The sequence below is a fragment of the Piliocolobus tephrosceles genome, chromosome 15 (assembly GCF_002776525.5).
Source record: "Piliocolobus tephrosceles isolate RC106 chromosome 15, ASM277652v3, whole genome shotgun sequence".
NCBI classification, from domain to species: Eukaryota; Metazoa; Chordata; class Mammalia; order Primates; family Cercopithecidae; genus Piliocolobus; species Piliocolobus tephrosceles.
The window spans coordinates 98,051,329-98,072,308 of NC_045448.1; the positions used below are offsets into that span (position 1 = coordinate 98,051,329).

Here is a 20,980-nt window from a genome sequence, read left to right on the forward strand (position 1 = left end):
GTGTGTGTGTGTGTGTGTGTGTTTTTTTGGTTTTGGTTTTGGTTTGTTTTTGAGATGGGGTCTTGCTGTGTTGCCCAGGCTAGAGTGCAGTGGCACAATCCCAGCTCGCTGCAACCTCCGCCTCCTGGATGTAAGCAATTCTCCTGCCTCAGCCTCCCGAGTAGCTGGGATTACAGGCACCTGCCACCACGCCCAGGTGATTTTTGTATTTTTAGTAGAGACAGAGTTTCACCATGTTGACCAGGCTGGCTCAAACTCCTGACCTTAGGTGATCTGCCCGCCTTGGCCTCCCAAAGTGCTGGAATTACAGGCATGAGCCACTGCACCTGGCCATATATGTGGTTTAATATAAAAATTAATGGGTTTCTCTCAGCCCAAGTCTTTTATTAAAATCACCACCCCATGGCTGACTTTTCCTGTGACTTCTATGGATAATGTATCCCATCATAAAAGGAAAGGTGTTAGGTCATTAGCAACTTGGCATTTTATTTGAATAAGGTCTTAACATTCCATCCTCAGAAATCAAACTTAAGTAGTGTCGATACTACTCTACCACAGCCTCTTCATAGCCTTGCAAAGCAAACAGCTTCCATTTGCACATGCCCAAAAAAATGCTCACCTGTCTGTGACTTTCACTGGCCCCTCTGCATCTGCCAGGGTGATTTTTCTGCGTGCCAGGATCATCTTTTCATTTACACTTATTTTATGAAACCAAAAATTGACCCAGATTCCTGTGGCATATTATTAAATCTATTGACTGTTCCTCATGTCATGAAAATTGAACAAACTGGTAGAACATCTAAACTCAAAATGATCTTGTCAATGCATTTTTTTCTTGGTTATTTTCAGTAATACCGGGAGGTGATGAGAGCAAATGTCATTGTCAAATGTCCTTATTTTGACTGCCTTCAAAGATACCAGGTCCTGTCTTACCTTCACCACACAGTAACAAGTGGTGCTTTTAAGTAATTAATACCTCACTATCACTCATGTTTCTCATCCATAAAATGGGCTTGACCATAGCTCCTCAGTCATAGGATGTGAGGGAAACTGAAATAGTAACTGCTCAACACCATAGTTGGTGCCATGAATGTCAAACAGAGGAGGGTAAAATCTCAAGGATGCTAGTGAAAAAGCCAGGTGAAGCTTGTGTCCTGGAGGTGAGCAACAAATTGGGTAGCCAGTCCTCCCTTTTCCCTTCCACACTCAAGTCTAGATCTTGAACAAACCCATTTGAGGGACAGTTTGGGTCTCCAGAGACTCACACCATGATCCATGTCTCACAGTGGACCGGGGACTCCTTTTCTGTGGGAAGGATTAAAAGGTGGAGTGAGAAGCCAGGGATGTTACCCTTGGGCTGTCCCCTAACATGGAAAGAAGAGAGATGCCATTATCGCAGGCAGTTAGGAGCCAAGATAGAATACGTGACTGCTTAGCTCAGCCTGCAGGCACACAGCAGAGCTGGGATTTTTACATGTCTATTATTTATAGGAGTTACACTTTATTTGCATTTTCTCTTTTAAAATATGTTATTCTACGACACTCAACTCTGTGAGGTTGGGATGCTCTTCATTTTACAGAAGATGCAGCCAAGACACAAAGAGGTAAAGAAACCTGCCCAAGTTTACATGGATAGTAGGAGTCAGGATTGTTCCACCGGAAGCTCAGCGCTCTGCGACGCTTTCATAAACCATTATAGCATTCAGTAATTCTTGTCTTGACTGGTCATGTCAAGACCGGATGAAAGCTTTAACTAAATCTGGAGTTCAGTGTAAAATGTTAGATGTATGTTTTGTGTTACTAGATCAGCAAGAATTGTTACCTAAGGGGATTGATTTGGAAATAGAGATGAAATATGAATTATTTCTCTTACTTTAGAACTTTTTACAACTTTTATTACAACTGTATTTTTATAAATTTTTATTGTTTAAAGTTATTATATATTTTATGTGGTAAAATGGATAAACTAATATAAGAGAGTTTATGTACCTAGATGTAACACATACTAATATTTTGCCGCATTTACTTCCAATTTTTTCTCTGTAAGGAAGGAAATACTTTAGTAATGAAGCAGGCATCCCCTCTCTCACTCATCCAAACTCCTTTCCTCCCTCCTCAGAGGTAGCTACTAGGTGGTTTATATTATGTGTTTAAACATTTTACATAAATAGCCCAGTTCTGTATGTTTGTTTTGCAGCCTCTATTTTTCTCTCAACTGTTACACAGGAAGTTGACCCACAGAGATAGAGCTAAGAGATTTAGCTTTGCTTTATCTTTTTAGGTGTAGCTCTTACCACATAAAACACCATTTCCAAAGAGAGAAACAGATGCCATGTGGGGCCTTTGCAGTCCTCTGGATGGGTGCCCCTAAGCACCCTTTCTTTCCTGGGTTCCTGTAAGAGGCCCCACTGGTCTGGACTGAAGAGAGATTCTGGAATTTGAATCTGTAGTATCCTTTTGTTCACGCTTGTTACACAAGAATTTAAATGCTTCCCAAGAACAGAGTCAGTTCTCCAAGGGCAAGGTATCATGTGCTATATGTGCCCCCTTATGATAGACTTAATAATATTTGCTGAATTATAGCAGCATAAGTTACAATAAGCTGATTAACACAGTGAACCCATTGGAAGACATTTATCAGGTATGCAGTCCCTGACAGGGTTACTTTTTATGACTGAGACACTAGAGAGAGGTCTTTATTTAGGCAGCCCTTATTCAATGCTTATTAGCTTGAGTCAGATACTCGTGTTTATCTAAACCGCGGTATGTCAGTTTATGGTCAGTTAAAGAGAGGTGCCTCCTGGTAAACCTTCAAGTTTATACACATGGCACCAATACAGTATATTATAATACATATAATGTAACAAATTACTGTATGTAATAGATATTAAATTATTTAGTATAATATACAGTAATATACAATACAATACACTAATACAGCGAAATCCATGTGTGTTATACCATCTTGTCCACTTTTACAGAATTTCAAAACTTGGACTGCAAAGTATTTATTGTGCTCTCTTTTTGGGCCAGGCACAGTGCTAAGCACATTACTTCATTCATTCATCTCATAAAGCAGTGATGATCTTACAATTTACATTTGATGAAACTGAGGCTTATCCAAAATCAGGGCTTATCCAAAATTATGCAGCTGCCAACAGGGCTTTCTGGTCAACCGTGCATGGCCTTTACTCCTCAGAGTAGGTAGCATTATCTGTCTCACTCTGTAACACCCACTGAAAGAAATGTGGCCTCTGCTGGTACAGAAGCCTCCTTGTAAAAGCCACCTGCTGGCCACCTATGCTTTTACCTCAAAGCCCGCTTCACATTTTAGGAGTTCACCTAACCTTTCAAGTCTCAATGGCAGGTATACATCTTCCATCTTCTTAGTATTAGCCATCAGGACTGAAGCGAATTTACAGCTCCAGTCATGAGCCTTGGCACATTTCTGGTATGAAGTATAAATATTTGAATGCTAATTATTGTAAAACAAACAGGCCACTGAGTCCAAAGCAGATGAATGCTGTTTCTGGAAGCCAGCAGACCCTAACTAGTAGGCAGCTTGTGTTGTGTCTCTGCACAATCACTGATAGACGTCTGGAATCATTTCCACCTCCCCCTTCCTCGACTGGGAGCTGCCCAGAGTGGCTCACATATGTGAATCTTTGCCTTTTAAACTAGTTCCCATCTGCCCTGTCTCTTGAGCAAAAACCCTGTACTGCTGGAATGACCTGACCCAGAAAGATAATGGTATCACCTTTCTAAGAGCAGCTCACCCTTGTCCAGCCCCAGCTCACCGTGAGTCTGTCCAGCATACACGTTCTCATCCCTGGCACACTGGGCCCAGGCATTCCACTGGCTTGAAATCACTGATTCTCCTCCACACCCATGCATCCTTCGAGGTCCAGCTCTGGACCTCCTCTTCTTTGAAGGCTTCCAAGCTTACTTTAATCCATATTGCTTGTCATTTATTTAGCAGTCCTGGGACCAAGCAACAATGCAGGCAGAACCATTTTGCCTTCCTGCCGAGGCAGCAAACCCCTGCAACCATGGGCCTAACACCTGTAGTCTCTTTGGAAATGTTAGTAAATTGGTAGCCCGTTCTGCCCAGGCAAAATCCACTTGGCAGGTGTCCCAAGACTAAGGTATCTCTGACAAATGCAGGGCATGCGAAGGTGTGGATTGTAAAGCCTAACTAGGAACGTCATTTACTCCAGCAAACAAAGATAGGGGTGTCAGAGGATCACTTGTTCTGCTAAATGTAGGGAGCTGGAGTGAAATTAGACATAGTACTTTGTGGCCAAAAGGAAAAATAAATCTTATTAAAATTTTAAGGCTGGTGCTCGAGTTGACTCCAGCAATTTTTTCTGGCTTCGTGTTCTAGTGAAAAAAAGACAGGGGCTTTGGGACAGTAAACTGGAAGGGAACCACTTGGAGCTTTCATAGGCCTAAGCTTAGAGACAAATCATGTTTACTAAGGAATTTGTTGTCAAGATTAAACTGAGACGAGGAATTGAAACGAGACAATGTGAGTGAGGTAGATACGGTGCCCAGCACAGCATAGGCATTTGGCCAGTGGCAGCCTGGGATACCTTTGCTGCTCGTGTACCCACCAGCCTGCTGACTCCTGCCATGACTGCTGTTAATGACTCGGACCTAACCCTGCAACAGCCTAACCGTGGTTTTGCCTGGAGACACCCACACACTTCTGCCAGGCTGAGAAACACAGTAGATGAGGAACCCTTGCCCTCCAGAACCAACCAACAGCCCCTGGTCAGGCAATGCCATTACAGTACATTTCCCCACTTATTTTCTTCATTTCAGACATTCATTGATTTCAGGAATATTTATTGGGAGCCTTCCACAGGCCAGCCCACGTTGGTTGGTGGGAATACAAGACTGAATAAGGTGTAGTCCCTGCCTTCAGGAACCTTACAGGCATCCCCATTGAGGGTTACTCAGACATCTGAATTTTTACACTAACCGGAAGCCCAGGCACCAGTGTTTTAAACTTACGACTCAACCAAGCGAGATCACTGGGTCGGCCAGCGGTGCCCTTCTTAGCAGGTGGGCTTGCCCCATGCATTCTGGTGTCAAACAGCGCCATCACAAGGAGGGGGCGCTGCCTGCCGGGGGGCTGCCCTTCTGAGGAGGCAAGGACTTGCAATCCCGCAGGGCTGTACTCTTAGAGAGGGGGATGGCCTCCCCCACCACAGGCTCCGCTGACCTGGCCGACCTTTTTCTTTCTTTTCTTCTGGACATTGGCTTAAGAATAGACAGAAACTAGAGGGAGAATGAATGAGGGAGTGCCTCCTTGGTGTTCTGGCTTTAGCAGTCTGGAGACTTTCTCACATTTACCAAAAGCAAAGAAAGAAAAGAGAAGGGCCCGTTTGTAAAAAGTGCCAATAAGGGTGTTAAGAGATAAAAGAATTCCAGCTGAGGGAGGTATCTTCCTCTTTGCTGCAGACTGGATGTTTTCTTGGATATGTGACAAGAGCTAATTTTAGAAAAAATGATTCTTGAAAGAAAATGACTCCTGAAGGCCATTAAGATACATGAGTATCTCCCCACAGCTTACATGCTAGATCTTCTTTATTATTTCAACATTAAAATAAACACTTAGACTTAACATTAGTCCAGACAACTCTTCGACACAGAAAAGGACGTGAGCGTGTCTCAGACCCACAGAAAACCTGGGCAGCTGGTAATTCATAGCAGACACATCAATCAAAGTGTGAAAAAAAAAAAAAATGAAAACCACTCTCCAGTCAAGAAAATGGGCAATAAAGCTCATCAACCACAAGGCTTAAGAGGGACATCGTTAAAGTGGTAAGACCTAGAATTAACTTCTCTTTGCCCTTGAACAAAATAAGAAGTTAGCTGCATTAACCTCAAGCTGCATTGTAATGTTCCTCTGTGGCAGTGTTTACATTTCATAGTTTCATCTGACAACTCGTAATAAATTGTGCCTTTTGGAAAGTGGGATTTCTCTCAGAACAATTTGAAGGAGAATTTAAACACTCTTTTGTGCTAGTTCGAATATCCGTAAGAAATGTGACTCGTGTCTTTGTTTGGGAATTAGTATCTAAGATATGGATACTGACTTCTTCCTAAGCAAGTGGAACAATCGCCGTGATTTCCAGCAGAGGGGCACTTTTGATTTTGCCTCTAAAAATAGAAGTTCCCTAGAGGCCTGGCCAGAAAGGGCAAAGAACAGGGAGAAAGAATGGAAATGGAGAAAAGTAGTCCAAATAGGCAGCGAACATCCACTGGGAATTCAAACCTTTGCATTGCCAGGTAATAATGTTAGAATTGCGGTGGAAAGGAAAAGAAAGTCACACCCAATCCAGTATGAGTATAATCTTGCCAGTGCTCTTCCCAGGGGAAAACTGGCAAGAACTCGACAGCCCCAGTCACTTAAACCATCACAGAGAAAGCACATCTGAAGGTGTGATTAAGGAGCACTTTCCCATTGGTGCCTGGGGACAGACAATTTGCCTGATGGGCCTCTTATATCCCCTGATGTCATTTATATCACACCAGCTAATGATGGGATATGGCAGTGAGTATTACTGACAACTTTCTTTAAGCTGTATAATTATACTATTTCAGATATACTATATCAGAGGAAAAGACGTGTTTTCTCTTGCTTAGCCAAGCCTTCCTATTATTAGGCTTACGGTCATTTCAAGGAAAACAACGATCCAGGGCTGTAACATTGATGGCGTCCCTCGCCTCTCTCTAACCTGGATTTGTTACAGATATGCTGATGACTGAGACCCATGGTGCAGATCGTGATTTCTGTAGCATTTTGCTAGCAGAGGATTTGATGTTGCCTTGAGACTTAATCATTTTGGAGAATGTTCCCTTAATTGGTAGCAGAAGGTTTGCAGCTCCAGAGGCTGTAGCGGAGGCTTTTGGATTATTAAAAGTTGAGACCTAATCACAAATTGAGGCAGTGCAGCAAATCCACTCCTTCCTATTATTCTTGTGCATTAGGAGCCACTTAAGCTCCACCTAATGAAGAGTCTTCGTTCTTTGCATTGGAATACTCCTTTAAAGATGCCCAGAGCTTCTCAAATCCTGCTTCTTTCTACTCCCCAGCACAGCAGGCAGAGAGAGCAAACTCTGCCTCAGGGTCATGGCACCGATGCAGCCCCCTCTATCCTGCCAGGTGCTTCTTCTCTTTATTTGTGTCCTCTGACATCCTCTCATCCTTCTCCCTTCCTTTCTCGCATGTCATCTCCCCATGTCAAACAAGGCTTCCCATCTTCTGGTTCGAAACCAGGCGTTTTCATATAATGGAGGCTATGTCTGTGTTGATACAAAGAAAAACAAAAAAGCCCTGTAAGATATTTAAACCTGAGCCAATGTGAGTGACCATGGCCCAGGGAACAGTCCTAGGAAGTCCTGACAACATGTGCCTGAGGCAACTGGGTCACAGTTTGGTTTTACACACTTTAGAGAGACAGGAATTGTGGATACAATCATTAATCAGTACATGAAAGATGTGCACTGGTTCAGCCTAAAGTGGTGGGATATTTTGAAATGGGGCCTTATAGATCATAGGTACATTCAAAGAGTTTCTGATTGGCAACCAACTGATTGGCAGTTGATTGAAAGAGTTAAGCTTTGTCTCAAGACTTGAAGTCAGTAGAAATATATGCCTGAGTGAAGAGGGGTTGTGGAAGCCAAGGTTCTTGTTATAGAGATGATGCCTCATAGGGAATATCCTTCAGAGAGGATGGATGTACATGTCTCTTTTGGGACTTTAAAGGTGTCACACTCATATTTAATCTCTCCTAGGTCCAGGAAAGGCCTAGAACGGGAAAGGTAGGCTGCATTAATGGAGATTCTCTACCAATGCAAATTTGCCCCACAAAAGACAGCTTTGCTTGGCCATTTCAAAATATGTCAAAGAAATATATTTTGGGGTAAAATATTTTTATTTCCTTCAGGGTCTGCTATCTGTTATGTGATGCTATACCAGAGCCAGGTTGGAATTTGGTATCTTATCACCACGAAGAGTTTGGTCGGTTTATGACGTCTATTTTAATATTAATCCTGGTCAGTTGTGTCCAAACTCCAAAGGGAGAGAGGGTATCTGGAGGCCTGTCTGACCTCCCTTCCAGTCATGACTGGAAATTCAGTTTTTCAGATTTCTCTGGGGTCCGTCTGGCCACAAAGGGTCTGTCGGGTCAGTTGAGGGGCTTAGGAGTTTATTTTTAGTTTACATCTGTGTCAACCTTAAATAATGAGGTTCAGAAAATACGATTAAGTACAGAGTTTATTTGAGCGCAAAGCTTGAGGCTGGCCACCTGGGAAAGCACCAACTGCAGATGAATGGGGTCAGTGTTTCCAAAACGGAGAAGTTAAAGTTTCGATTATATAGGCAGAGACAGAGAAGTTCCAGCAAGATCACAGCATTTTCCATACCAGACCAGGTGTATATGCCACAGCTGTTTGATTGGTTACAGATTGTTCCATTTTAAGCAAGAATACTTTACTATTCCATGAGGGGGTATAATGATCTTAGAGGGTCTCATCTCTGGCACTGCTTGGTCTTTCTAATTATTTACAGGAACAAAAAGGCAGAAGTTGCAGCTGTCTGACGCAGGCGGCATAGCCACATTCCTCTCAAGGCTCAAGATAATTTCAAGTTCCAATAGCTTTAAGTTTGAATTATTTTAAATTTGAATTATTTAATTTTACATCTGATCATTTGAATCCTGCCATGAAATTTCCCAAGTTCACTTTCTCAGCTAGAGTTCCTGCAGCTTCTTGACTCATCAAACCAAGGTCGTATTAGCTTCTGTGGTGTGGGGGGCACTGGCTCTCAGCCCCAAGCCCTCTAGGCCAGAGGTTTTGAGCTCCTCCCAACAGCTCAACGCTTTTTTGTTGTTGTTGCACTTCCCATCACTGCACACATCTCATCTTTGCCTCTGTTTTTTAAAAATATTTTCTGGGGCAAATGCTGAAATCAGAAACCTGTCTCGTTTTTCAGTTGCCCACGAGAGCTGTTGCTCAGTGCAGGGAAACCAGGAAATGGTGACTACCAGTTAGAAACAAAAAGACTGGCTTTTAAGTCAGCTGCTGCAGCCTTGGTATTCCCAGCATGGAACTTCTAAAACTTGGGGAATTTCCTTAGTGATAGGACTGTTTTCATTTTGCTAATGAGGGAACTTACTTTGCTTTCCCAGATCGCTTCACCTTGGGCTCTGATCACCAGAAAGGTCAACCAGATGAAATTGCAGGGTTTCAGGAGGTTGAGACAGGAGAATCACTTGAACCCAGTTGGTGGAGGTTGCAGTAAAACAAGATCGTACCACTGTACACTCCAGCCTGGGTGACAGAGCGAGACTCTGTCAAGAAAGAAAGAAAGAAAGAGAGAAAGAGAAAGAGAGAAAGAGAGAGAGGAGAGAGAGGAGAGAGAAAGAGGGAGGGAGGGAGGGAGGGAGGGAAGGGAGGGAAGAAGGGGGGAAGGGAAAAGGAGACAAAAGAAATTGTAGGGTTATTGCAGGGTTTGAGCTTTTTGAACCTTGGGCTGCCAGACCTCCAGGGAGAAGAATGGCACTGGAGATTAAGTTCACTCACATGGCCAGTGATTTACTCAATCATGCCTATCTAATGGAACCCTGATAACAACTCTAGATTCTGGGGTTCACTGGAGCTTCTGATTCATGAACACACTGATGTGCTGGGAGAGTGATACACCCAGATTCCACAGGGAAAGAACGTGGAACTGCATTTGCCCCAAATCTCACCCTGTGTGCGTCCTTTACAATAAAACCATAGCCATAAATATAGTGCTTTCCTGACTTCTTTTAGTCATGTTAGCAGATTGTCAAACCTGAAGTGTGTCCTGGAGTCTGGGGATCGGTAGTTGAACAGGTAAAAATGTGAGTGGCTTTGAGTAACTTGTAAGTAACTTGCCCAGAACCACAGAGCTAGCAAGCAGCAGATACTACTACATGCAAATCCACATAGCTGACATGTGAAATGAGGGCAGTCTTCTGGAGGCCTGAGCCCTTAACACATGGGGTCTGCACTAACTCCCAGTAGCAAGTGTCAGAATTATACTGCAGTGCACCCAGTGGGATGCAACAGAATAACTGTTATTAAGGATAATTTTGCAATTTCTTATGGAAGTCTTGAAATATTAGAAACAGCTTCTAGACCTTTATGTTGAGCATTACAGCTCAAAGCACTGTCCCTGGGTGGACAGGTTACAAAGATCATGCGGAAGGTGCCCCTCAAAGTGTGGGCCCAGACTATGCACATCCACAACTGTTCATTACCAGTTCCTGGTAAGGTGTTTGCAGAACTTGAGAGCAGGCATTTAGAAACTTTTATAGCAATTGGACAATGCCAAGACATTCAGAAATGGAAATATTAAAATATCACACAGTGACAGTTTGGGGAAAAAAATTATCCTTCACCACAGATAGTTTGAGGAGTGTAAATTTAGAAAATACAGCCTTGGTTGGTATGATCAGATGGAATTAGAACTTAGTGTGAGAGGTGTGAGCCATAGGATGAAGCAGATGGATTTGCATGTAATATCTGCTGCTTGCTAGCTCTGTGGTCCTGGGCAAGTTACTTAATTGCTCTGGGACTCAGTTCGCTCATCTAGAAAATGGATATGACAGTATTTCCTATCTAATTTGATGCTGGAAAGACCAAATAAAATAATCCAGAACAAATGCTAACCACAAACCTGTATATATAGTAAGTTAACTGCGGGTATTAATTCTTCTACGTTCGCTTCTTGGCATCCGTGGTCCTGGCTTGGTTAAAGTATATTCTGTCTATGTAGGTTTGATGTATTACTGTATATAAAATCTATAGCCTTGCTCTCATGTGAATACAAAATAAAGCAAACACTGTTTAAAAGCCACAATTTATACATGTAAGCGAATGTTGCTTTTCGTAGAATCCCTCGGGGATGCTACAGTCCTATCTGAAAATGTTGCAATTGGTGGAAGCATTTTTAGGACTTTTTCTTTTTTGCTTAATTTTTCTTTTTAATTATTATGGGTACAAGATAGTTGTATATGTTACTGATGATTCTTGGAACTTATTTAGCATTTCCATTAGAACCTGTTCCAGTGATCCGCTGATGTAACAAATCACCTTAAAATGTAGGAGTTTACTCAGCATTGTGCAGTATGCCCCTGTGACAAACCTGCACGTGTACCCCGAATCTAAAATTTAAAACAAATACATATATAGGTATATAAATGTATTTATACACATCTATACATATCTCAAACCAAAGCCAACAAAAAATAACTTCGTGGTTTAGAACAACAATCTATCATTATCACTCACCATTGACTGACTGGGCTAGACTGGCTCTCCTGTATGGCCTTCCACAGGGTTGCAGTCAGATGGTGGCTGGGGATGGAGTCATTGGAAAGTGCAACAGGCTGGACATCCAGAATGACTTCTTCGTGCTTCACATTTGGTGCCTGGGCTGGGATGGCTGGGACAGCTGGAATAGCTTGGGGCTGGCTGGGTATCTCTCATTCCATGTGGACTTTCCTAGCTTGGGTTTCCTAGATGTATGCTGGGCTAAGCTTAGGGACATGTCTTCACGGGTATCTGGCTTCCCCCAGAGTGAGTGTTCTGAGAGGCGGGAAGTGGAAAATGCTAGATCTGGGCCTGGTAACTGGCGTAGTATCACCACCGCCATATTCTGCTAGTCCAAGCAGTCATCGAGCCTGTCCTTATTTAACAGGGGGAGACACAGACCCTGCCTCTCTCTAGGTGGAGGGTCAAAGAATCTGTGTCCACCTTTAACCTGCCATAAAGCTACAAAAGGAATGTAGTTTTCTTACTTTAGCATGTCCTTTCCCACCAGCGACACTGTATGACTTCCCAAGGTGACCACATTGAGGTAGGAATATTCATTTTGCTTTCAGTTGCTTCTTTTTGAGTGAAAATACAACCATTGTGTTACAGCCATGCCTTACATGCCTTTGTGTTTTGGCATTGGTCAGCCTGTACTGGGGAAGGAGTATGGGGGTCACAGATTTCCCCTGGCAGACCCTCCCCTCAGAATCACCCTACTTTCTGAGTATCTGATTTCTACTAGTGACCTCCTTGTAGTCTGTGTTGCCTCCCTGCACTCTTCTCTGCCTTACCTGCCACCAAGGAATCTCCTGAAAGCCTGTGAAACCAGTGTATCACTCCCTTGCTCTCAGAACTTCACTTTCTCCCTATGTCTTATATGGCATGTGTCCCACACATCCAGGTAGGGACTACAGACCCTCCACAGCTGGAAGAGGATAGCTTTCCAATTATGTTTTCCCCAAATGGTCTTGCTTCTTCTTTCAGCATCCCCACCAAAACACCCATGCATCGCCACAGACACACAAGGCCCTCTGCAAAACACACACACAAACACAAGCTCACATCATTTACCCAGCCAATATTTATTGAATATCTGTCTGTGCTGGGCTTTGTACTCAGCTTGAAGTTCCAGCAAGCTTAATTATTATTTTATTATTCCACAAACATACTTTGGGTTATACTCCCTTTCCAAGACTTTGCTTAAGTTCCTGAAGTTAGGAGCATTTCTTATTAATGTTTTATTGTTTCCTTTGGTACCAAGTGCTGTGCTACCCACATAGCAACACATATTAGTTGCAATGCTGTACAGAGGAGAGGTTCATTCTGTCTTTCATTGTATCCTACTTTTCATCTCTGCCCCTTTTGTTACCCTTTCTCTGAGTCTCATCTAGAATCAGCAAACTCTCTCTTCATCTCTCCTCCTATTTAAAGTTTTAATGTACTTCCCTCTTATCTCACCAAAAGTTCATGGTAAGGGTGAAGTAGGAGGGTAGTCTTGGGGACATTGTTCAGGCACCCTGAAATAACATTCACCCATAGACACAGTCAGTGAAGCATTGTTTTATTCAGTGCCATCGGCGGACTTCTGCTATGTTCTAGGCAGCCTTCCAGACTGGGGAGAACAGGAAGAATCAGATATGGTTGTCACTCCTTAGAAGTGCACAGCAGCTACTGTAATATCTGTGAGCTGTGAGCTTTTGGTGGTCTGATAAGCAGACAAGAGAGGGCAAACTATGCGTACCTCTCTGGGTTTGCTTTATCAAATTGGAATTCTACAATCTCAAAAGTAGGGGGAACTTGTGGGCAGGGGCCATACTGTCTTACCAGTGGGAAGGCAGACTTGTCCCTGAGTCCCATGGGGAGTATTTTGCAAATATACACTCATCCATCGCCTTTCTCCAAAGACTCACCTGAAATGGTGAGATCCCTTGTTTTGCAGAGGTTGGTGGGAGATGGGGTTGGGGCGGGAGACAGATATGACACCTGGATTTAGCTGAAACTCCTGGATGATTCTGGTTTCTAGTGCCCCTTCTACAACCCCACTCCACCACCTACAGAAACACTGCCCAGGATAGAATGTCCCCGGCAGCATCTGAGCAGATGCCCTATGTTGGCTAACTGTGCCATCTGGCTGTTTTTCAGGTTCATTCTGCCACCCATCTGCTTTAAGACACAAGGTGCTGACCGCAGAGACCTGCCATGAAACCACACTTGAAGCAATGGAGACAACGAATGCTTTTCGGAATATTCGCTTGGGGGCTCCTCTTTTTGCTGATTTTCATCTACTTCACCGACAGCAACCCCGCTGAGCCTGTACCCAGCTCCCTCTCCTTCCTGGAGACCAGGAGGCTCCTGCCGGTGCAGGGGAAGCAGCGGGCCATCATGGGCGCCGCGCATGAGCCCTCCCCGCCTGGGGGTCTGGACGCACGCCAGGCGCTGTCCCGCGCCCACCCAGCCGGTTCCCTTCACGCGGGGCCTGGAGACCCGCAGAAATGGGCCCAGTCCCAAGATGGGTTTGAACATGAAGAGTTTTTTTCATCCAAGGTGAGAAGAAAATCTCAAAGTGCTTTCTACCCGGAGGATGACGACTACTTTTTTGCTGCTGGGCAGCCAGGGTGGCACAGCCACACTCAGGGGACATTGGGATTCCCTTCCCCCGGGGAGCCAGGCCCGCGGGATGGGGCTTTTCCGGCTGCACAGGTCCAGAGGAGGCGGGTGAAGAAGAGGCACCGGAGGCAGAGAAGGAGCCACGTGTTGGAGGAGGGCGACGACGGCGACAGGCTGTACTCCTCCATGTCCAGGGCCTTCCTGTACCGGCTCTGGAAGGGGAACGTCTCCTCCAAAATGCTGAACCCGCGCCTGCAGAAGGCGATGAAGGATTACCTGACCGCCAACAAGCACGGGGTGCGCTTCCGCGGGAAGCGGGAGACCGGGCTGAGCAGGGCACAGCTGCTGTGCCAGCTGCGGAGCCGCGCGCCCGTGCGGACGCTGGACGGCACTGAGGCGCCCTTCTCTGCGCTGGGCTGGCGGCGCCTGGTGCCGGCCGTGCCCCTGAGCCAGCTGCACCCGCGCGGCTTGCGCAGCTGCGCTGTCGTCATGTCTGCAGGCTCAATCCTCAACTCCTCCTTGGGCGAGGAAATAGGTAGGTCTCAGTGCGGGGACCAGGTCTCCTTGTCTTGAGCCAGTGTGTCCCTGGGAGCTGGTTCTTTCAGTGCGCGCCTCTGGATCTCCCTGGCGGGGCAGGCTGGGGTCTCCACATCAGGTGGTTCTTATGTTAGCTGGAGATTCTTCAGGTGATTTCCCCTTGCTGGCGCAGAATGAGTCTCTCTGGGGTCACAGCAGAAGTGCTCTTCGGGGGACTCTTAGAGCAAGGATTTGGGGAATGCTGGGGAGCAAGAAGGGTCCTCCCCATAGCTGATGCCAGTGGGCAGTAGAAGGAAAGTGCCGCCCCTTGCTCCCCGGTGTCCTTCTGGCTGTTCAGACTTCGTATCCCATAGAAACCGCAGTCTGCATGGATAGGCTCCCAGGCTGGCCCCCTAAAGGTGGGCGAACCCATCTTGCAGTGGGAATATGGGAACAAGAGGAGGAGGCAGGAAAGCAGGAGCTGCTCAATCAGGGCATCAGCTCCAAAGAGCAGGGCGCATGAAGATGATGTTAGTTACTGTGGGCTCTGAGAAGAGCCCAGCTGCTGTTGGGAACATCTTTCCCATGGGAGAGTAAGTTCTGGCCTCCCAGCTGTTGGCGCAAATCCAACCTTTGGGGCACTGCCAGTGCACCTACCGGGGACCTTCTCCAAGATGGTAATAACATGCAACACCTGGGCTTCCTCCCTCCCTGCCAGGGTCCCTCTTCACATCCCTGTCAAGAGCCCTGGAGCACATCTGTTTCCCGACTCCTGTATCAGTCAGGGTTCTCCAGAGACTCACACCAGGAGGATATGTATCTATACAGAGACAGAAAGATTTATTTTAAGGACTTGACTCTCGTGATTGTGAAGGCTGGCAAGTCTGAAATAGGTAGTGCAGGCCAGCAGATGGGAAACTCAGGCGGAGCTCCTGTGTTGCTGTCGTGAGGCAGAATTTCTTGGTAAGGAAACTTCAGTCTTTGTTCTTAAGGCGTTCACCTGGCTTGAGGAAGCACAGCTGCATTGTGAGAGTTGTCTGCTTTTCTCAAAGTCTAGTGATTTCACTGTTAATCACATCTTAAAAACACCTTCCCAGCAACATCTAGACCAGTGTTTGACCAACCAGCTGGGCACTGTGGCCTAGCCAAGATGGCACACAACGTTAGCCATCACTATTTCTTCCTAGTTTTGAAGTAAAATGCCAGTTCTAATCTTTTTTGATTGATGGGGCATGGCAGGGTTCAAATACATTTCCCTCCTGCAGAGTGGTGTAGGTTCTGCACCAGATGGGCCAGCATTGGCTCTCCTCAGAATTCCCCTTCCTGGCTGGATCACATTCAGTTCCCTACCTGCCCCGGCCTCTCACCCTGTCTTGCCAGAGATACCCAGGCTCTTGTGTTCCCGTAGCTGGGCTCTCCCTCAGCAGTTTCAGATCCCTTTGCTCCCAGAACTCCCCCCGTTCCCAGGCTAATTCCATTGCTGCACCAGTCAGCAAGCAGCTTGGCCCTTTAGGCTCATTCATTTGACAAATACGTGTTTAGCCCCTCATATGTGCTTGACTCTGTACTAGGAACCGTAAAACAAATGTGAATCAAATACAGCATTAGCCTCAAGTCCAGATGTAAGACAATCATGTCCTGTGCACTCTCAGTGTTAGGTCATAACTGGTCTGGAAGCGACATTCAGGGAATGTCTTTGCAAATAAGTAATCTTTGTTGTCTTCATTTTAAGTGGATCCATTAGTTGTTCTGTGTCCTTGAAGAGTGGCCCATGTTCCAGAGTTGTCTTAGAATAGGGTAAAGCCACTGTAGGCAGGCTCAGAAGCCCAGACCTCAGCTCAGCAGAAGTCCTTGGGTATGAAGCTAAATGAGAAATATTTTTAAAGTTAAAAAAAAAAAACCAAAAAACAAGATAGTGAGTCTGGAATCAAGGTCTGGGGTCCCTGTGTCCCTGTGCTGATATTACAGCAGGCTCATAATAAATAACACAGTCCCTGTGTCACATAAGCTTGTAGCCAAAGCCAGAGCAGAGCAGCCTGCAATTTATTAAGAAGAAGCAGTGGTTTAGAGGTCCCCGGGGTGAAATAACACCACAGTTCTTTCTCATTTCTGAGGGCCAATATTAATAATGTAGAGAAGGAATTTAAGTATTATGCTTGAAGCAGGCAGTAACTTGCTTCCGGTTTGGTTTTGTTGTAACCACCTCTGCATCAGAGGTGAAGATCCGGATTGCTCTTGCATGCCAGTGAGCAGTCCCTTGTTCTTTATTTCTGCGTAAATATCCCTGACCAGAACCTTGTAAACTCTAGAATTTGGAAGAGAGCATGAGAGACACTGAGAAGTCCATGTTTCTGGGAAACTTGAAATGCCAGTTATATCTTTGTTAATTTCTAGTATCCAAATCTAATTTATTTTGCATGCCTTTAAGAACGGTAGAATCACAACTGAAGAACATGCCTGGAAATTTCTTTAAAATTCTCTTTATTGTTTTGTCTAGGGTCCTTTGGATCAGATTGTGTATCTACTATCTTAAGAACATGTCACCATAGCGTGGCTCAATTTGTATAAACAAAAAGTTTCATTTGTATAAGTTGGTATCTCAGCATCAGCAGTTTACATGCCAGGTGCCGACCTCGCTCCTTCCTGTTCACCTGAATATATGCAAGCAAACCCACGTAGTTATGAATGGCTTGCAGAATACAAACAAACTCTGGCAGCAGATTCCTTTAGGCAGCTTAGAATATTGGGGGCAGCTGTAGCCAAATTCATGTTGGCCCCTAAGTATCTACTTGTGAATTGGCTAAGTGAAGATCAAAAGACTTACCAAAGATCACAATCTTATGAAAAATTGAAGACAGAGCTAGAAAGTATCTCAGATGGTCAGTGCTTATCAGCCCTACCTCCGCTCTGCCAAGAGGCCACCTCTACACGCTTATGTCCAGGGAAGACCCAGTCAGTCTCAGGTTTGCTTACTGGCTGCCCTTTAGCTCCCGCTGGTGTTTGTTCCACTGGCAGTGCGGCCCCCATCCCCCTACCCTTCTGTTGGAACTGAGTCATACAAAGGAATAGGTTTTGGTTAGAAAAATATAGCATTTGTAAACACTTCCACTATAAATATGTTATTGAAAAACAAACTAATTGTTTTGGAAACCTGGATCATTCTCTCCTAGAGTCATAAGATGATCTGTTTTCACCCCTGCATATAAGCAATAATAATTTGCTTCTGTGCAGTGCTACGGGCATCCATGTGGAAACACGTTACAGAGGAGAAAGTTCTGCTCTAAACCCCCAGTGATAGCCTTCATGTGGGAAACCAAGATCTGTGTACTTGAAACTCAAATTCTGGCAAGTGCATGGGAAGTGGGACGTGGAGGGAGAGACTGGGGATGGGATGCATAGACTGGTGGAGAGGGCTTGAGATTTGACGTGTCCTGTTACTTTTAAAAAAAGCAAGAAAGAAGAAAGCAGTCCATATGCTCTTCCAATGAGCGTTATTTATTGGTCACCAACTCTCCACCAGATCCTGTGCTAGACACAAAACTGAAGAGGTCACGGGCCCGACCATCCATACTGGCACACTTCAGTGGTAAACAGACAATTCCCGTGTTGTGGATTGGAGAAGGACAGGGAGATATGTAGACTGACAAGGCAGAAATGACGATGAATTCCTAACTCCCCTGAGGGCTGGTGGCTGGGCAGAGGGAAGGGGTTGGTAAAGACTGCTCCAGGGAGAGGAGACCAAGCTGAAAGCCCAGCGTCATGTGAAAGTGAGAAACAGCGTAGTGTACAGGTGGTGAGAGCTACAGGGAGTACACGGGCTCATAGGGACAGAAGAGAGAAGCCAACTTGGAAGGCAGATCATCTTCCTAGATGTCCTTGCAAGCCACTCTGAAAATTAGACTTCACTTAATAATTGTAATCATAGATACCACTTATAGTACAGACAAGGCCCTGTTCAGAATGTTTTTTTTTTTTTTTCCCCGAGAGGGGGTCTCCCACTGTTGCCCAGGCTGGAGTGTAGTGGCACAATCTTGGCTCACTACAACCTCCGCTTCCCAGGTTCAAGCAATTCTCCTGCCTCAGTCTCCCAAGTAGCTGGAATGACAGGTGCCCACCACCATATCCAGCTAATTTTTGTATTTTTAGTAGAGATGGGGGTTTCACCATGTTGACCAGGCTGATCTTGAACTCCTGACTTCAAGTGATCTTCCTGCCTCAGCTTCCCAAAGTGCTGGGATGACAGGCATGAGCCACCGTGCCCAGCCCAAAATGCTCTTTTTGTGCTAACTGTTGTAAACCTTACAACCCTAACTGATAGATAAGTTTGTTCCCATTTTACAGATAAGGAAATACCTCCAGTCACGTGTGCAGAGCCTGGGTTCAAACCCCAGTGTGGGTCTCCAGAAACACCAGCTCTCACCCTTGTGCCGGCAATGCACAGCCATTGCAGATAGTTGCTGTAGAGATCAGTCCAGAGCCTGGGCTTGAGGCTGCGAGGGAAGTAAGTCAAGAGGTGAGGGTTACAGGTCCTGGGGAAAAACAGGGCCTCCGCGGTGATGGGAAAGCATCGCTTTGTCCAATCCCAGGCAGGCCATTCTCTAGTGACTGGAGGCTTGCTCTCCTGCTGTGTGATTTTCTCATCAGCGTAGGAGAGGAGGAGGATGTGGGGGATGGGCCCCAGGGCAGGGCAGTGACCGGATGCTGGAGGGCTTGCTGGCCCAGCAGCTCCTTGAAGGACTTTACTTTTCCTTCCATGGATGCACTTGTCTGGCTCCATTCTCAAGGTCAACACAGCATGGTTCTGGCCTGGGAATGCCTTCTCCAGAAATGAAACTTGACTTTCTTCCCCTTGTGTTTGCTGTCTGACCTATTCCTTTTTGTCTAAATAGGAATGGACAGCTTCTGTTCTCACAGTGCACTATCAAGGCATGCACAGCCAGGTGTACGTTTACAAAACATGTCTGTGTGACAGACGACAGTCTCAGTGCACCCTCCCCTTCCATCCCCACCCCACGCTGCTCATGGAGGCTGTTCATAGAGGGCTTGCACTGGGCCTAGCCACAAGCCTACATGACCCTGCCTCCCTGTCGTCTCCACGCAGGTGGCCTTTTTTTTTTTTGAGGCGGAGTCTCGCTCTGTCGCCCAGGCTGCAGTGCAGTGGCCGGATCTCGGCTCACTGCAAGCTCCGCCTCCCGGGTTCACGCCATTCTCCTGCCTCAGCCTCCCGAGTAGCTGGGACTACAGGCGCCCGCCACCTCGTCCAGCTAGTTTTTTGTATTTTTTAGTAGAGACGGGGTTTCACTGTGTTAGCCAGGATGGTCTTGATCTCCTGACCTCGTGATCCGCCCGTCTCGGCCTCCCAAAGTGCTGGGATTACAGGCTTGAGCCACCGCGCCCGGCTGCAGGTGGACTTTTAACTGTGCAGACGAATAACGCCTCCAAAGGAATTACACTGCTTTATCTTTCTGTGCCCTGTGCCTCATGAAGTCCTTGGATAGTTTAGAGCACAGCTCCACAATAAGACAACGGGCATTTAAATGCTGGGATGTTTTCAAGGGCGATGCAATTAATTCAGATTTATTAGTCAACGAATAGAAATGCACCCACCGCTTGGGGCCCTTGGCTGGGCTGTGTCTGAGGGGTGGGCAGCGTGGTTTGGAGAGAATTGGGGTTGAGGATTGCTGGCATCACACTTCCCCTCAGGCTTGGGGTGACTCCCTCCCAGTACGTGCAGTCACCTCGCTGTCTGGAGTCTCCTCTCACTGTCTGCAACTTTGGCCTGGCTTGGCAGTTGGAACAGTGAGATCTAAGCTTACCCGTAGACTTTCCAAGGCCCTTTCGAGGGTCCACGAGAAAAAAACTATTGTCGTGAGTATACTCAGAGTTCTTTTCTTTCCCGTTGTTGACATTTGCACTGGTGGTACAAACACAATGATGCCTGAGACTGGGGCTTCTTAGCACAAGTCAGGGCCACAGAACCCAAAGCTCAACCTTTGAATACACGGTTTTTCAGATTCAGTGGGACACATGGGGAAATAGGAGAAAAGCGCTTATGTGTGCCAGTTCACAAAGGAAAAGCCCCTGTGTAATTGCAATTTCAACTTGAAAAGAAATGTTAATTATTCAGACTTGGATATTTGACAGATAAGTTCTCAAAAAGGAATCAAGGGAGCGTGTCACTTTTAGGAAAATAACTGATAGTATTTCTTGCCAATGATAAAATTCAAGCTTTGAACCATGAACTTGGAAGTTATCCAGACTTTAAAAACTGGTGAACTCCATGGTGATACTAACCAATGTGGTGTTTCAATTCTGTTTTTTTTTTTTTTTTGAGACGGAGTCTTACTCTTGTTGCTCAGGCTGGAGCGCAATGGTACGATCTTGGCTCACCGAAACGTCTGCCCCCTGGGTTCAAGCGATTCTCCTACCTCAGCCTCCCGAGTAACTGGGATTACAGGCATGCACCACCACGCCCAGCTAATTTTCTTTCTTTCTTTCTTTC

At 45.7% G+C, this 20,980-nt stretch overlaps 1 protein-coding gene across 1 annotated transcript in view; it reads left to right on the top strand.

Moving 5' to 3' along the window:
* The window catches only part of ST6GAL2 (ST6 beta-galactoside alpha-2,6-sialyltransferase 2), a 93,625-nt gene that overhangs the window by 32,147 nt on the left and 40,498 nt on the right, over nt 1–20,980 (top strand). Inside the window, exon 2 of the mRNA XM_023211501.1 lies at nt 13,498–14,497. Within this exon, the coding sequence (XP_023067269.1) occupies nt 13,555–14,497 (943 nt within the window). The 5' untranslated portion in view covers nt 13,498–13,554. The remainder of the gene's footprint in view (nt 1–13,497; nt 14,498–20,980) is intronic.